Here is an 18431-nt window from a genome sequence, read left to right as displayed (position 1 = left end):
TGCTTTCCGGCAGTAGCCTGGAACCCAACCTGCCGAATAGGTGGGGCCCTACTGTATTGATTGTAGTATTTTTCTGTATCACAATGAATGCTTTCCTATGCAGGAAGGAAGCCAGGCAGAGCTCAGCTGTTTTCTTTCAACAAACCGGCCGTATCTCACTGAGGCAGGGTGACCCAAAAAGAAAAACACAAGTTCTTATTATATTTAGTAATGTATACAGAAGGGGTTACTAGCCCTTTGCTCCTGGCATTTTAGTCACCTCTTATGATATGCATGGCTTATGGAGGAGGAATTCTTTTCTGCTTCCCCACGGAGTTAAGAGGAAATAAAGAAGAACATGAACTATTAAGAAAATAGAAGAAAACCTCAGGTGGGTGTGTATATACGTATATGTTTGTACATGCATGTGTAGTGTGACCTAAGTGTAAGTAGAAGTAGCAGGATATATGTACCTGTTATCCCATGTGTTTATGAGACAAAAAAAAGACACCAGCAATCCTGCCATCATGTAAAACAATTACAGGTTTCCGGTTCACATTCACTTAGCAAGACAGTAGTACCTCCCTGGGTATTGCAAAAGACCAACCTATCTAAATCTTGCAACTTATGGAATACTATTGTTTAACATTCCGTCCGTCTTGCACTGAGGTAGGGTTACCCCCCCCCCCCCCCCCCCAAAAAAAAAAAAAAAAAAAAAAGGAAAACAGTCAGTTATTCTCTCATTTGCTGTCTTACCAGACACCAACTGAGTGATATCATAGTTCAAGTGACCCTCTGAATTGCAGCATCCTCACTCCTCTTCTAGAGTGAAATTAATGAACTTCCTATCTCCAGGACTCCAGTCTGGCTAACCAGTTTCCCTGAAGCTCATATTCCAACAGCAAGTAATAAAAAACTATTTGTCTCCACTCTGATCTAGTTCATTTGCAAGCTTCTTTGATGCTCACTTCCCTAATACTCAAAATCTTTACTCCCTCTTTCCAGCCCTTCCTGGGATGACCCATAGCCCTCCATTCCATCCCAGATTTATATACACCCTCTTTGGCATCTTATTCTGTTCCATACTCTCTCAGCCCTCTTAAACTATACATATTTGATTATGTCATATGGAAATTTTGAAATCATGATATGATGCAGTAAAAGTTAAGAACAAGTGGAGAACAATGATCCTTGCATATAAATCACCATCAGGTTGGCAGTGTGGCAGAGGAATTCATGAAACAAAGATAGCTAGCTGCCTGGAAAGTCCTACACTAAATATTATCTTCCTTGGAGATTTCAGCCTCACAAATGTCGAATGAAAGAGGATAGATAACATTGTACCTGAAATAATCCAGTCTTGACACTTCAGATCACCTGTACACTCTTCTTACAAATATTGTTCAGTATTTTAGGCTCCATGTAAGGCAGGAGAGAGATGTAAGAGCTGGAGAAGGTGCAGAGATTGTTTACTGTTCACATAGAGCTAATAAAGCATCTAAACTACTGGGAACACCTCAGAGTCCCAAATCTACACATTACCATAAAAACATGTTGGAGTTAGAGAAATGGGAAGAAGTGTAAAATGGACCTAGTGAAAAGTAGGGACTTATTTTTTTTTTTTGGCACAACAAGAAAATACTTTTGTCAACGTATGTGATCTAAAAGTGCTCAGTCTGCTGCCAGCAAATAGGAGAAAGATTTCCAGAACAGCTTTAGTAGTTTTCAAGAAACTGGATCACTACCTCAGAGGAGTGCCAGATCAAACAGGGTGTGATGAGTATGTGACCAGTAGGCAGCCAATAGCAACAGTCTGACTAAACATGCAATAAACATAAAAGCCTGACTCTTGACTGGGCTGTGAGGGTAGAATAACTTTCAAAGCAAGCCAGGGGTATATACCTCTCACTAGCTATCAGTTTCTTTAATTCATTCATTTTCATTTCTCATTTCTTTTACTAACATTGTTCTTATAATATTTTAATGTCTTCTTATTCTGTCTGCCACTAAGTGATCCAAAATAACTGTTACTCTTTTTGAGAACATATGTACATAATAATTTTTTTTCCTCAACAAATTAGCCATATCCCACCAAGGCAGGGTGACCTAAAAAAGAAAAACCAGCGTTTTTTGTTTTAATTTAGCAATTTATACAGGAGAAGTGGGTTACTAGCCTTTCACTCCTGGCGTTTTAGTCACCTATTACGACATGCATGGTTTATGGAGGAAGAATTCTTTTCCACTTCCCATGGAGGAAATAAAGAACAAGAACTATTAAAAAATAAAAGAAAACTCAGATGGGTATGTAAATATATATGCATGTACATGCATGTGTAGTGTGACCTAAGTGTAAGTAGAAGTAGCAAGATATACCTGTTTATGAGACAGAAAAAAGACACCAACAATCCTACCATCATGTAAAACAATTACAGGTTTCCAGTTCACACTCACTTGGCAGGATGGTAGTATCTCCCTGGGTAGTTGCTGTCTATCAACCTACTACCTAATATTCATATCACCATAATATTTATGCATTTATATTCAATGACTTTCTCACCAGATTGTAAATGAGGCAGCAAAATATCGGTACAGATCAGGCAACTTATTCGACTGTGGAAATTTGACATTCCGAGCTCCCTGTGGTGCAGTGGGTCATGGTGCTCTATATCATTCACAGTCACCAGAAGCATATTTTGCCCACACTCCAGGCCTTAAGGTAAAACTATGAAAGTTTTCTTTTTCTTTTTTTTTTTTCATCCTGCATTTCTTTTCTCATACTAGTAGGTGTTTTCCTAAGTAGTCCTTGAATGGTTTGGCTATTATTTCAATAGTTAAATGTCTTGGAAATTCACCTTGAACACTTTTCCCATGTTGTAGCATTACAGTATTTATAGTTATTGCTCAGATCACCAGCAAAGCAAGGCACTCATGTTTGCACTGAATGTGGCTAAATTTCTTAGTCATATTTATGCAATTAAATATAATAAACCCTCTGTTTAATGGACTTGGGGAAATGCAGAACAAAATCTGCTGGCTCAGTTGACTGGAAAACAACCAACAAACTCCATTGGTTACTGAATTGTACATTATTGTTATGATCACAGTAAAATTATCTCATATCCATCCACTACAATTGCCATTACTGGCTACCTGTTCTTCCCTCTTATATTGTTAAATCAAGGGTTTATACTATTGGAAGATGAAAAATGTAGTGGCTGAGAAAAAGAAAATGAATATTAAGACTTGTAAGCCTCTTCAAGGGGGGCTCCTTGGCGTGGTGAAGAGGCTCTTGGTCTGAGGAATTAGACCTGTCAGTCTACTTCCTCAGACCGAACCTAATTACCCCCCAATCCCCCGTTCCCTATCCCATCGTCCCCTTTTTCCTTTCCTCCTCCTCCCCACCCCTCCCTTTTGCCCTTCCTTTTTGGCTTTTTTTTTTTTTTTTTTTTTTTCCCCCACAGGCACGCTAGTTCCTAGGTAGGGGAAAGGGTACCGGGGTCCATCCTATTCCGTTGAGGTTCTTGGCGGTGGCGTAGTTTGCCGTGGAATCTGGATTGCCTGGGGATGTCCTGATCCCTCTCTGGTATCCCGGAGGGTGACTTTGGGTGTCTCTCGGGCGACGGGTGTATCTCTGGAAGCCACCTTTCGGATTCCGGGGGTGGTGGCCGAAGGAGGTATGCTTTGTGGTGGATTTCCGGCCGCCCTCTCTTTTGTCCACCGAGGTAGCTCGGCAGATGTGAGGTTGCTATCCCGGATTGCCGGTTTACTGGCATGATGGGTAGGGTATGGCACGGGTTCCATGCTGCATCTGCGCTACTTGCGGTGCTGAGGTCCTCTTGGGCACGGAGGGAGATTTCTGGCCCTTTCATTCCTCCTAGGAACTATCCCTCCCCGGTCCCCCCTTTTTTTATTCTTTTTTTTATTTTTATTTTCTTTTCTTCTTTCTTTTTTTTCTTAAAAACAAAAAGAAAGAAGTAACCTAACCATGGCAGCCCTAGTCCATGAACCTGCTACCCCCGGGCCCCTTCTTGATACCGCACCCCGTTCTGACCCTGCCTCGTCTTTGGACCACTCTTCGGACACTCCTCATGCCTCTGTACCTCTTGCCGGTGCTGTTTCCTCACCCGCTTCAGGTACTGAGGCCTCGACTGACTCCTTCGATTTATCTGACCTTCGCTCTCCTCTGACTATGCTTCCGGCCTCTCCCTCTACGGTGCGGCAATTTTCGAATCGCCGGCCCGTTCCACGTCGGACCAACTCTGGTCCCACGCCTAAACGCCAACGACAATTACCTGCTGATAATACTTCTCCACCTTCTCGTTCTTCTCAGAAAAGATCGACACGTCCTTCACTACCTTTCCACGCTCAGTTTCAGACTGCACAATGGACTAAATTCTTCACTTTACGACCGACTTCCTCTACTGCCTCTTTCTGACCACAGTATTGGCAAGGCACTCCTACGCCATGTTGGTAAAGATATTTCTTTTCATGCTCTTAAGAGCGGTACTCGCATCATCACCGTACAGAATGCTACCCAGGCTCATGAGCTTTCTCGTCTTTCCCAAATCGATACTGTTCCTGTCACTATTGAAAAGCATCATTCCCTCAATTCTTGTAGTGGTACCGTCATTCTGCCCCATACCATAGTTCAACAAAATTTCCAGACATGTGGCATTGACATTTTTGAACAGCTGGAACTCCAAGATCTCCCAATCCTCAAGGTAGACACTTACGTTCTTCCTGCCCACGGGCGGAGACGATACCCTAGCAATGTGGCTCGTTTAACTTTTGACAGCCGTGAACTCCCATCCTCAGTTTATGTAGCAGGACATCGGTTACAAATTCGAAAGGTGATCCCTACACCGCAACAGTGTAGAAATTGCTGGCGATTTGGTCATCCAGCGAAATATTGCAGATCTATCGCCGAATGCCCAGTCTGTGGTGCCGATGACCATTCTAATATGTCTTGCAATCGAACTCCCTCTTGCCTCAATTGTCATGAGGCTCACCCTTCGTACTCTCGCCATTGTCAAGTCTACTTAAACGAGCGGGAAATCCGTTACCTCAAAGAGGCAGAAGGTCTCCCTTATGCCATGGCAGTTTCTCATCTCCGCCTCCAAGGGAGACTACCTCGTGTTTCTTATTCCCGTGTTTCAAAACATCCCCCCACTTCTGGTATCCCATCTTCTGCACCCACCTCTGTGGTTACCTCTCCCATAGTCACTCCTGTAGCTAATTCTTTTGCTGTCCTCGGCTCAGACGTCCCTACTTCAACCTCTCAGTCTGATCTCGCTTCTTTGTGTTCTCTCTCACAAGCCTCAGTAGCGACGAGATCTCGTATGACACCTCCTCCCAATCGTCCCTCTACTTCTCGAAAGTTAAAAAAAGGTCCGTTAACACCTCCTACCCATCTTCCACCTCCTCATTTTCCCTTCCCTGTCTCTGTACCTGGTTCTCCCCCTCTCACTGGCTCTGTTACAAGTGTAGAGGTTCACCCTCCTCCTTGTACTGTACCTTCCTCCCCTGTTCCCTCCCAAGTTTCTTCCTCTTCTGCCACCTCCCAGGTTTCTGCCTCTTCTGTCCCCTTCCATGCTTCTCCAGTTCCCTCCACCCTTTCGCCCCCCCCTACCTTGGTACAGTCCATTACAGTTCCAATCTTTACTCATCCTCCCCCTACCATTTTCAATATTGTCTCCCATACGACGTCTCTGAATTCTGAAACACTTGAAGCAATCTCTGAATATATTGCAGAGACCAAACCATCAATGGACACTGATCCACCCTCCGCTCCTTCTCTCTCCTCTACTCCATCTGCGCAACTCCTTTCTTCACAGCGCACCATTCCTTCGCTGCTTGAACGTTTTCCACTGCCTCCGCATGTAGACTTTTCTAACCCCTCTAGTCCGTAGGAACCCTTACCTGCAGATTTCAGGTATCTTTATCATTGCCAATCATGGCCTATTTACAGTGGAATATACGCGGCCTCAGGGGTAATCGGGGTGAGCTTCAGATGTTACTCTCCCAGTTTTCCCCTGTTGGTGTTTGCTTACAGGAACCAAAATTACACTCTGCTGTTATCTCTCCCATCTCAGGCTATAATTTATTGTATTCTTCAGATCCTTTTCCTGATGGGACCTTTAATGAAAGTGCCCTTCTTCTACGCACTGATATTCCGTACCATCAGGTATTTGTTCGTACTTCGCTGCATTACACAGCAGCCCGTATCCACTTGCATAGGTGGTATACGCTCTGTTCTTTATATCTCTCTCCTTCTCGGGCATTATCTATTCCGGATATTGCCTTTCTTGTTTCGTCATTACCGCCACCGATTCTGTTACTTGGTGATTTTAATGCCCACCATTTCCTCTGGGGGGGGGGTCTCACTGTGATTCCCGTGGCATTCAGTTAGAGGCTTTTCTTGCCACCCACCCCCTCCATGTTTTAAATACAGGTACTCTCACCCATTTTGATCCTCGGACTCACTCTCTCTCTTGCATTGATCTCTCAGTCTGCTCTTCCTCCACCGCATTAGACTTCACTTGGTCTGTTCTTCCGGACTTACATGACAGCGATCATTTCCCAATCATTCTTACTTCCCCTTCATATTCACCACCTCTTCGCATCCCACGCTGGCAATTTGATCAGGCAAATTGGAACCTTTACTCACACCTAACTGTTTTTAGAGAGGTTCCTTCTTCGTCCTCCATCGATGAGCTTTTACACCTCTTCTCGTCCTCCGTTTTAACTGCAGCTTCTCATTCTATACCCCAAACTTCGGGCAGGCATTCTCAGAAATGCGTGCCTTGGTGGTCTCCTGCTTGTGCTCGTGCAGTACGTTTGAAACGCGCTCCATGGGGCAGGTACCGGTACAATAGAACCACAGAGAGACTTCTTGATTTTAAGCAGAAGCGTGCGATCGCTCGCCGTGTCATCCGTGACGCTAAACGCACTTGCTGGCGAGATTATGTCTCCACCATCACCTCTGCTTCCTCTATGAGTGCAGTCTGGAAAAAAGTACGAAAACTGAGTGGTAAATATTCTCCTGACCCGGCTCCTGTTCTGCGGGTTGCCGGTGTTGATATAGCAAACCCACTAGCTGTTGCCAATGAAATTGGCAATCATCTGGTCCGTATTTCTCAGGGACTCCATCTATGCCCCTCATTTCTTTCCTCAAAGTCTGCCAGAGAGTTAGCACCCTTGGACTTTTCTTCTCTCAGAGAAGAACAGTATAATGTGCCTTTTACACTTCAGGAACTGGAGGCAACACTCTCAGCTTGCCGATCATCGGCAGCTGGGCCCGACGACATTCATATTCGTATGCTACAACATTTACATCAGTCAGCCCTTGCAGTCCTATTACGCCTTTACAATCTTATTTGGTCACAAGGAGTTCTTCCACAGCTATGGAAATCCGCCATTGTTCTCCCTTTCCGCAAACCAGGCACTACGGGACATGAAACCTCCCACTATCGTCCCATTGCTCTTACCAGTGCAGTTTGCAAAGTGATGGAACGCCTAGTAAATAGACGTTTAGTGTGGTATTTAGAGACACACAACAGTCTCTCCACTCGTCAATATGGCTTTCGTAAGGGACGTTCTACCATAGACCCCTTACTACGCTTGGATACGTATGTTCGTAATGCTTTTGCGAATAACCACTCAGTTATTGCCATAATTTTTGACCTTGAGAAGGCATATGACACAACTTGGAGGTATAATATTTTAGCCCAAGCCCACTCCTTAGGCCTTCGAGGCAATCTACCATCCTTCCTTAAGAACTTTTTAACTGACAGGCATTTCCGTGTTCGGGTTAATAATGTGCTCTCCCCGGACTTTATCCAAGCTGAAGGTGTCCCCCAGGGATGTGTTCTGAGCACAACACTTTTTCTCCTTGCTATTAATTATTTGGCCTCTAGTCTTTCATCAAATATTTGGTCATCACTATGTTGATGACTTCGCTATTGCCTGTGCAGGCGCTGACTGTCACCTTATTACAGTTTCTCTCCAGCATGCAGTCGACCGTGTTTCCAATTGGGCCACCACACATGGGTTTAAATTTTCCAGCACTAAAACCCACCAAATTACTTTCACTAGACGCTCTGTCATCTCCGATCATCCTTTGTACCTCTATGGTTCCCGTATCCCTGAACGTGATAGTCAAGTTTCTGGGCCTCCTCTTTGATCGTAGGTTATCCTGGAAACCTCACATTACCTCTCTGAAGGCAACTTGTCACAGCTGGCTGAACCTTCTTAAAACCCTTGCTCATCTTTCATGGGGAGCTGATCGTCGAACCCTCCTTCGCCTACATTCCACCCTTATTTTAACGAAGCTTGATTATGGTGACCAGATCTATTCAGCGGCATCTCCTGCTACTCTCTCTAGCCTTAACCCCATTCATCACCAAGGATTACGTTTATGTCTTGGTGCTTTTCGCTCTTCCCCTGTCGAGAGCCTCTATGCAGAAGCGAACGTTCCATCCTTATCCGATCGCCGTGATGCCCATTGCCTTCGCTACTATGTACGCTCTCATGATCTCCGCAATCCTTCCATTTATAGAATGGTCACTGATATTAGTAGACATTCTTTATTTGTTCGCCGCCCCTGTTTACTCCGTCTCTTCTCTCTTCGCCTTCATTCGCTCTTGTCTTCTCTTCAATTACCACCTTTCTATGTTCATGTAGCATCTCACTTTTCCCTACCCCCCTGGGAAGTTCCAGCTGTTCGAGTCTGTTCTTTCTCTCTCCCTTGCTCGAAAGCCCAACTGTCTACGGTCGCTTCCCGGTCTCTTTTTCTTGACCACTTTCACTCTCATTCTCATGCCATTGCTGTGTACACAGATGGCTCTAAGTCTTCTGATGGCGTAGGATTCGCAGCAGTGTTTCCGGACAGCGTCGTACAAGGGCATATACTATCTTCGGCTAGTATTTTTACTGCTGAATTGTATGCCATCCTTACAGCACTTATCCGTATTGCATCTATGCCTGTGTCATCATTTGTGGTTGTCTCAGACTCCCTTAGTGCTTTACAGGCTATACAGAAATTTGATACACCTCACCCCTTAGTCCTCCGTATCCAACTTTGGCTACGCCGCATCTTTACCAAGCATAAAGATATTGTTTTTTGTTGGGTCCCTGGTCATATTGACGTACAGGGCAATGAACAGGCAGACACTGCTGCGCGGTCAGCAGTACATGACCTACCAGTTTCATGTAGAGGTATTCCATTTACGGACTATTTTGCTGCAATATCTTCCCACCTTCACACCCGTTGGCAACAACGTTGGTCTACTATGCTCGGCAACAAACTTCAATCTATTAAACCGAGTATAGGTTACTGGCCGTCTTCTTGTCACCAGTGTCGAGGTTGGGAGACTACTCTCTCCCGTCTTCGCATTGGCCATACTCGTCTTACTCATGGATATCTCATGGAGAGGCACCCTGCTCCTCTCTGTGAGAATTGCCAAGTTCCATTATCGGTGGGCAGTCCAACATTCTGTTGGACTGCCCACTTTATCAACGAGCACGCAGAATTTACCTCCGTCGTCGTCTTCGCTCTGCTGCTCTCTCTTTACCTTCCCTTCTGGCTGATGGACCCACCTTTCATCCAGACTCTCTCATTGACTTTTTGACAACAACTGACTTACTTCACAAATTCTGATACCTTCAGCCCTTTCTACTTCAATCTCTTGCTACCCTCTACCCCTGTACTATCCCCTGCCCCGCTGTTTTCTGTAACCTACTGATCATCCCTCCTCCCTTCTGCCATCCAATACCCTCGCTTCCTTCCCTACCCTGCAGCGCTGTACGTATAGCCCTTGTGGCTTAGCGCTTCTTTTTGATTATAATAATAATAATAAGACTTGTAAGAATAAAAGTTCTTAGGGTCAGTCTCATATTTAGGAAGGTGGTAGATAATCAAAAGTAATGATGCTACAATGTATATCTGCCCAGGAATGCGATGCAGCCAGTAAGGAAAGGAAGGTAAATTCTTAAGTAAGTGTCACTTATGCTCATTGCATTTACTGTAAGTGGCCAGTGGCCAAAACTAAAGTACTGTGGTACACTTTTAATTGCACACAAATTCTTGCTGTGATTTTTAATTCACATGCCGACTTCCAGTCACATACAGGTTATGTTACAACAGATCCAACTCTTTATTTGATCAAATATTAAGCCTGGATCACAAATAATAGACAAATGTTTTAACAGGTTGTTGTGCCTCGAGGACCAATCAAGGCTAAAGGTCTCCTGCTTTCCTGTATTCGTGACCAAAACCCCTGCATTTTCCTAGAGCCAAAAGTTCTTTACCGCTCAGCTGTGGAAATGGTACCCACCAAAGATTACACTCTACCACTTTCTTCGGCTGACATTCTTGTCGAAGGTATTGTACTATGTTTTCAGTATTAAAAAGTAAATGAACTTTGCAATTTCTCTCATTTGTAGCTTATTCTATGAATATAATAATAATCAGTTTCTCTATTGTGGACCTTCCTATGTACGTATAAGCTATAAGTTAATGGTTCTGGAGAGTACTGACTCCTAATTTCTCAGTGGCGTATTGAAAACATAGAAATGAGAAAACTGACACATGAGATAAAGTAAATAGAAAAAATAGATAAGCAAAATGTGAATTAGAGTAAAGGAGTGATTATTTAGTAAAAAATTATAGGAAGCTTCAAATAAATTATATTAATTAATAAAGGCATGAAATTTGTAAAATAAAAACTTTGGAGGAAAATTAGTGTTGAAGGATGGAGATACCTAATCTTGTTTCATGTGTATGTAACTACCTATTTGTTTTTGTATGCATGAGATATCTTAAACAACTAGGTAATTTCCTCATTAACCAGAAAACAAAATGGTTGTCATATTTAAATGCTTCTAAAATAAAGTTGTTATTTCTTGTTGTCACATACAACATACATTATGTTTTGCACATGGATTTAAAAGTAGGCATAATAGAATCTAAAGTGTTTAGGAATCAAGTATGCCAATTGATTAAAAATTGAAAGAGAGGTGGCAAGAGATGGAGTTCCATCCCCATAAGCATTGGTTGTAGACAGACACAAAATACACAAGTTGTAGTGACAGAAAATGGAAGTAAATGAGCTGTATGGCATAAAATGGCATGAGCTATGACAATTGTTAACATGTGATTAATGCAACCAATCACTACATAAACTCAACTTGATCTAAGTTAAAAAAATACTAAATTATATAAAATGGCTTCTACAGGTGAGGATATAACAATGGTAGCATGGGGAACCCAAGTTCATGTATTGAGAGAAGTGGCAGAACTTGCACGTCAACAACTAAATGTGGCATGTGAGGTGATAGATCTTGTCAGTATTCTGCCATGGGACAAAGAAACTGTTTTTAATGTAAGTAAAAAAGTATGACTCAATTAGACATTTTTCATTGATTACCTTTGATGTACCTTCAACAGATTTGAAGAATTTTCCTACTCCTGCAGCCTGACCCTGGACCAAGCTTGTCTGGTTAACCAGGCAAGCTGCTGACCCACACATCCATCACAGTCTATACACAAATAACCCACACATAGGTTCAAGTTAGAATGAAACATCATCATAAACTTCTCTCTTCTATTTGTGGGTTATTTGTGTATTGTTCCAGTCATGGGTATTGTTCCTTTTTGTTCATCACAGTCTGGTTGATCTGGCACTTATCAGAGGTACTTGTTGAGTTTCCACTTAGTTAACTTTAGTCGTAATGGAAGGACAATTATAAATGATAAATCTTCATTCTGTATGTGTACACACACAGTACCTATACATACGTGGACCTCCTGAAATGTGTATAATTTGCATAATACAGGAAGTCTTCGGCTTAAGAACACGTTGGAGACCTTCTGTATTGTGTATAATATATAATAATGATATTATACACATCTTCCTCTGTAACCTGTGTGTGTCGCAAGAGGCGACTAAAATGCCAGGAGCAAGGGGCTAGTAACCCCATCTCCTGTATACATTACTAAATTTAAAAAGAGAAACTTTTGTTTTTCTTTTTGGGCCACCCTGCCTAGGTGGGATACGACCGATTTGTTGAAAGAAGAAGACATTATACACAGTAATGATATAAAAATGATATTATAAACAATACAGAAGATTCTCAACATGTTTGTAAGTCGAGGACTTGCTGCACTGTATACCTATTATTTCTGTTATGAGACCAAGTGGAACCCACTTTGGAATACTTGTATGCCATACCTAGCCCTACCTATTACTCACCTCTGATATTGATGGTATGGTCTGGATGGATCACAGGCTCAGGTCAGGAATCTTGGGGAGTAGGAGGGGAGAGCATATGAGGTCTGGTGGGTGACTGGTAGATCACAGGACCAGTTGTGTCCATGACCTTATTTGTACTTCTGTTGTATATACAGTGGACCCCCGGTTAACGAACTTTTTTCATTCCAGTAGTATGTTCAGGTGCCAGTACTGACCGAATTTTTTCCCATAAGAAATATTGTGAAGTAGATTAGTCCATTTCAGACCCCCAAACATACACGTACAAACGCACTTATATAAATACACTTACATAATTGGTCGCATTTGGAGGTGATCGTTAAGCGGGGGTCCACTGTACTTGTCAATCTTCCAAGTGTGATATTACCATAATATCAAACTTTACAGTAAAATGTAAATGTTAGTAATATAAATTTAGTTATGGTTTACTTATAAGAACATAGGTAGAGTCATTGAAACCAATACTTAGGGTAGCTTGAAAAGAAAAGTGTTAGACAAATATATGATTTGGAATAGATAAAGTTTGAGAAGGCCCTGCCTAGTTTGGGCCAGTAAACCTACTGTATTCTTATGGCAGTAGTAGCATTACAGGTAGGTTGGTAGACAGCAAGCACCCAGAAAAGTACTACTTTCTTTTAAAATAAAGGTGAAGTTGAAACCTGTTTTAATTTTTTTTTTTTTTTTGCACATTGCTATTTCTGATCTTTAATTTTTTTCTCATGAACATGCAAGATGATAAGTCAATCCTAAACCCTTTAACTTAAATTTGGCTTATTAATGTTAGAAGGAGAATTATTTTTACAATATTTTTCATTGAGGTCTATATGCCTGTCTGTTGGGAAGTCCATTGTTTACTGTTAATGAGGATGGGTGACACATGCATAACCACACTTGCCAACACCACCACCACTTTGTTACCACCTCACTCAACATTGCTCTTCTTATGTATGTACTTTATCAAGTGATTATTAATTGAATTGACTGTATATAGGCAGTGTATTAATCTTTTGCACTCCAGTTTTCAATAAAATCCCACAAAAACTTGTGTGCAGTCTGCTGCCACAGTATTTTACAAATTATCCTTGTTTGGTATTTTATATAAAATTTTATTTTATATACACAGTGGTACCTTGACTTATGAGTGCCCCAACTTACAAGTTTTTCAAGTTATGAGCCATCACTCGTTCGATTTTTTGCTTTGAGTTGCAAGCCAAAATCCGAGTTAGGAGTGAGCGCCACTAGCAGGAGATACCGAGGAAATATCAAAAACGTTGATAATAACCAATGTGTAACAGCCTTTCAATTTTGATACCACTGGTAGTGTCATCCTGCCAGAATGTTCTTTAATATATGCCCTAAGTAATAAAAAACAATTCTGGAATGTGTGTAATACATGTTCGGCAGGCAGGCTGGCTGGCTGGCTGGCCGGTTGGCTGATTTGCTTTCATTGTCTCTGTCTCCATCTTCTGTTTGTATCTATCTCTGTCTGTCTGTGTGTCTATCTGTCTCTGCCTATCTCTGTCTCTATTTCACAGGTACACAAATACAGTAATACATAGTGTAAATTACCTAGGATAACCCAAAAAAAATCCAGACAAAGTGCTATACAATGCTTGTAGATATAAGGCATAATAAGCATGACTGGCAGGTAATACACATTTTCACTTGTTCAGGAATCAGATGTGACTGACTCTGCATTGTGTGTAATACCTGTTGGTTCATGAGCAGCTCTCTCTCTTAGACAGAGAGACAAGTAGAGAGACAGGAAGACAAAAACACAGGCAGACAGAAAGATAGATAAGCAGAGACAGAAATAAACATAGAGCTAGACAGAAAGATAGATAAATAAATAGACAGAGAGAGAGATAGAACAGAAGCCAACAGATAGACATGTTTATGTGTAACTGAAAAATAAAGCCAAGGCAGTGCACGATCATCAAGTGTCACCACTGCTGCAGTGTCAGCAGTGGAGTGACACTCATCTTACACCCTGCTTCAAGGAGTTTCATATATACTCCTGCATTTCTAAAACATTGCTGGGAACTGGGAAAAAAGACACAAATCATTTCTTATTTATATATACCTTTTTCTTATTTAAAACTCCATAACAAAAAAATTGGGGTACTTTTTTGGGGGCTGGAATGGATTAATGGCATTTCAGTTAATTTCAATGAGGAAAAGTGATCTGATATACGAGCAAAATGAGTTACGAGCTGGGTCAAAGAACGAATTAAACTCGTAAGTCAAGATACCACTGTAGTATGTGTAAATTCTTCTTGTTTGGTATTTTACAAATTATTCGTGTTTATCTAAATTCATGGTTTTGTGTATTCAACTAGGGTATTAGACATAAGTAATGTTTTATATTTTGGTATCTGTAATTTGTTACATGGTCAGCTGTGTCCTAGTTTTAGCAACTGTTGTTTGTTATCATGAAAGGTTACCTCCTTGGTTACTAAATCATGCACAAACCACAATTTTGTATGAACTTAAACTAGTCAGATTTTATTTATATACCCTTGATAGTTCTGTATATACCTTAATGTACAGTTGCTTTAGTAGTTAATTCTAATCATTATTTTTCAGTCTGTAAAGAAAACTGGTAGAATACTTATTGCCCATGAAGCACCAATAACTAATGGCTTTGGGGCTGAAATTGCTGCAGTCGTGCAGGTAAACGTGGTAACTGAAAGTTTTTTTTCTATCCCTTTTTTCTTTTTTTAAATCTTCAAATTTTATTGATATAATATTACTATTGTTATAATAATAATAATAATAATATTAATAATAATTATTATTAATATTAGGTTTGTAATTTTTTACAGAGTGAATGCTTCCTGCATTTAGAGGCACCAGTTCAACGAGTTTGTGGCTTTGATACTCCTTTCCCACACATCTTCGAACCATTTTACTTACCAGACAAATGGCGTTGTCTCAGTGCTGTTAAGAAGTTACTTAACTATTGAGAAAAGAAGAAGACTGATAAGAGAAATTTAAATCAAAAGATGGATGTTTAATTGAGTTTGGTTTAAAATTCAGTGCTTGTAGGATGAAAATTATGGTATTTATTTTTTACTTTAGCAAAATTGGCTCTACTCTTAGTAAAATTTAAATAAGACTTGGTTCACGAAGCCAAGGTGAGAATGCTCTCATTGAACGAATATTATTGTGTGAGAATTTTCTGTTAATTTGCTCTTCAGTAGGCTCAAAAATAACCTCTTCACTATAAACAATTGTATATTACTTGTACTGCTTTGACCAGCATTAAACAAAGTCTTGTAGTTGTTACTAATTTGTCACTATTTTGATGCACAATATATTGAAAAAATGGTATTGTGTTTGTAGCCAAGTTATTTAAGTCATATGAAATTAGGGGTCAAAGATCATAGAATGATTAGATACAGCATCCTAACAGTTACCATGGTAACCTCTTGTGCTGAAGCTTGGTGTTCCTGTGTTAGATACTCAGTTACTGAATCTATGGGCTAGAATTAGTGTAATGTAATGCATGGTAAATAGTTATACAGTATAAATAGTAAATCATGGGATTCTTTTGTTATAACATTTTTAAGCAATGTTCCATGAATAACATTAAATAATATAGAAATAATTCACCCAGAGAGAGGAATTCAAAATTCTGTTACTATTTTTTATTAGCATTATTTTTTTATATACTAAAACATAATCATATTGGATAAAGAAATGTTTAATGTCAGTAAACAGCAGTTCAGTTGCTTATGAATTTAAGTGATGAATTTACAGTTTTTGTAAATACAGTACTGTATTGCAAAAAATGGGCATGTGTTAATCATGAATTAATTCATGTATGGTAGAATCTCGAAAAAACATGTTGGTACTTCCTTGAAAATGAAGTATTGCATGAAATTGTGTTAAGCAGACTTTAGAACATGCAGGAAAAATGTGATGTCCCTGATGCTTCAAATAAAAGCCAAATATGTATATATTTTTTTTAAATTTTGTAATTTATCATAAAATAAAAGTTTCCCCATTCCATACATTGCAGTTGCCAATGCTTGTTGATCTGGAAATGTATGGAGAAGTTTGATGAGGCTCATCTGTACAATACTTGTGCATACATGTGGTAGACATAGGAACACACAGAACTCTTCACCCCTATACCAAACCTAAGTACTACAGGTGAATACATTAAAGAAAGTAATACCCAAGAAAAATGCAGCAGTGTACAATAATAAAATGGTGTTGGTTATTTAGGGCTCTGACTAAAGAATTGTATGAGCCCTGCTCCAAGTGGCATGCAGGATCATTATGGCCCTATAAACAAGCAGATTTCATGGTGCCACAGCAAGGTTACACCCTTCATTTTCTGGTTTAATATATTTATATAAATACAGTGTTATGGGTTTTTAGCCATTGTACATCATCTTTCAGCTATTTTCCCTTAACCCTTAAGCTGTCCAAACGTAAATCTACGTTCACGTGCGTAGCGCTCCGACCTTGATTTTCCCCATTTGAAAGCATGTAAAAAATATGTAGATCTATGTTCGGAGCCCCCCACACGTGGACGTAGCTCTACGTTTGGACAGTTTAAGGGTTAAATTTATAACATGCTACTTGGTTTTCCTTCCATGCAGTATGAAATTTAGTGAAAATTTTCAGTAGTGTCATAGCAAAAAAGGTGTTGCTCAAACATGTTATTTGAATCTACTGTATTTATATACATACATACATGCATGCATACAGACACATGTACATTTACATGTATGTATGGTACAATGTGTATGGAGTTAGGAAGTAAAAAAAAAATAACTTGAAAATATTGATTAAATTTCAACTCTAAAGTTATATTTACTGAAAGACTGGATGTCTTGAAAGATTTTATTTATATCACAGTGTCTATCCTTTAATTTTGTAGAATTAAACCTTGAAAATTTTTTCTAGATACCTTGGTGTTGTGCATAAAAGAGCTATATTATAAATTACCATACTGTTTTATAATTCATAAAATACTGTAGATGCACATGTTTTTGTACAAATGCTGGATTGTGTAATACTGTGCTGTAATTTGTAAAATGAACATTATTTTAAATTATTTTTTGACTGCAGTGCTAGTTTTCAGTCATTAAATATGTTTCAGTACAAATTTACTTCAGTTGTAATTTGTTTTGTTGACTCCATTGTATATATTTCATCATGGTCTTGATAACTGTGACTTGATTACATAAAGTATACCCTTGTTGGCTGTTATTCATGGTTGTCCACTACAATCATTTAAATACATTGCTGTAAAGTTGTCAGAAGATTATCTTAGCTGTCAAAAGATTAGCTTGTATAGATTTGCTACTGATTTTGTATAGATGGTGTAAATATTTGTAAATCAACAACAACTTTTCTTAAAATCCTATTATTAAATTTAAATTTATCCAAGAGGAAATGATAAGGCATTACGTGTGTTTGTATGCACGTTTGTCTAACACTTCATGGCAATGTCAATACTGTTGTTGGTTTAGTTATTCAGTTAAGTACTGCATATAAAATGACCTATCTGTGCTCTACATGGCTATCTTAATTGTTGAGGGAGTCATCATTGGTATTTTGATCACTGTCAAACTTTAAATAGGAAAGTGAGTTTTGCCATCTATGAGAGAAGCACTGTATAAAGCTTATGGGATTTAGCACCTTTTTTTTCATGACTACTAATGTCTGTGGATAGGCACTTAACATATCTTTGAGGATATGTTTATGTACAGTTTACTTTAATTCCTGTTTTAGAGGTTAATGTTCATGATTTAAGCCTAACAAATTAATGAATCTTTAGGAAGAAGGTTACCTTCTATCCTATATTCCTTAGATACTCTTGTAGTTTTGTTTCCTTCCATTTCTGCATTCTTCATTCCTTCCTAAAACTGTTCTGCTTTCCACTAAAGTCTCCATATGATGCATTGAAGAAATGGGATGTACTGTGTAACTGCTTTTATAGATTATTGCTAAGGGGCCTTCTCACATGTGAGTGGTAGCCATAGCTGTTGTCTCCCTCTAAGCAGCATGCTGTTGATCTGCAAGACTGTGACCTTCCTACCTTTCTGCTGTGTTACCATCTACATCTGTATTTATGCATCTTGCTGGTACTTTTTATGTTTTGCTGCAGTCTCTTCATTTTCTCTGGTTTTGATAATTGCCCCCATCTTTTTAAAAGTTTCATTC

General features: G+C 39.8%; 1 protein-coding gene across 1 annotated transcript in view; it reads left to right on the top strand.

Annotated features, from left to right (window-relative positions):
• BckdhB (Branched chain keto acid dehydrogenase E1 subunit beta) overlaps window positions 1–17614 on the top strand; it is a 29815-nt gene extending 12201 nt beyond the window's left edge. The window contains exons 4-8 of the mRNA XM_070090554.1: window positions 2540–2695; window positions 10189–10360; window positions 11215–11360; window positions 14835–14921; window positions 15074–17614. Of these exons, the coding sequence (XP_069946655.1) occupies window positions 2540–2695; window positions 10189–10360; window positions 11215–11360; window positions 14835–14921; window positions 15074–15214 (702 nt within the window). The 3' untranslated portion in view covers window positions 15215–17614. The remainder of the gene's footprint in view (window positions 1–2539; window positions 2696–10188; window positions 10361–11214; window positions 11361–14834; window positions 14922–15073) is intronic.
• Window positions 17615–18431: the final 817 nt, after the last annotated feature.

The sequence above is a fragment of the Cherax quadricarinatus genome, chromosome 32, assembly GCF_038502225.1.
Source record: "Cherax quadricarinatus isolate ZL_2023a chromosome 32, ASM3850222v1, whole genome shotgun sequence".
Taxonomy (NCBI): domain Eukaryota; kingdom Metazoa; phylum Arthropoda; class Malacostraca; order Decapoda; family Parastacidae; genus Cherax; species Cherax quadricarinatus.
This window is presented reverse-complemented; position numbering and strand designations above follow the sequence as displayed.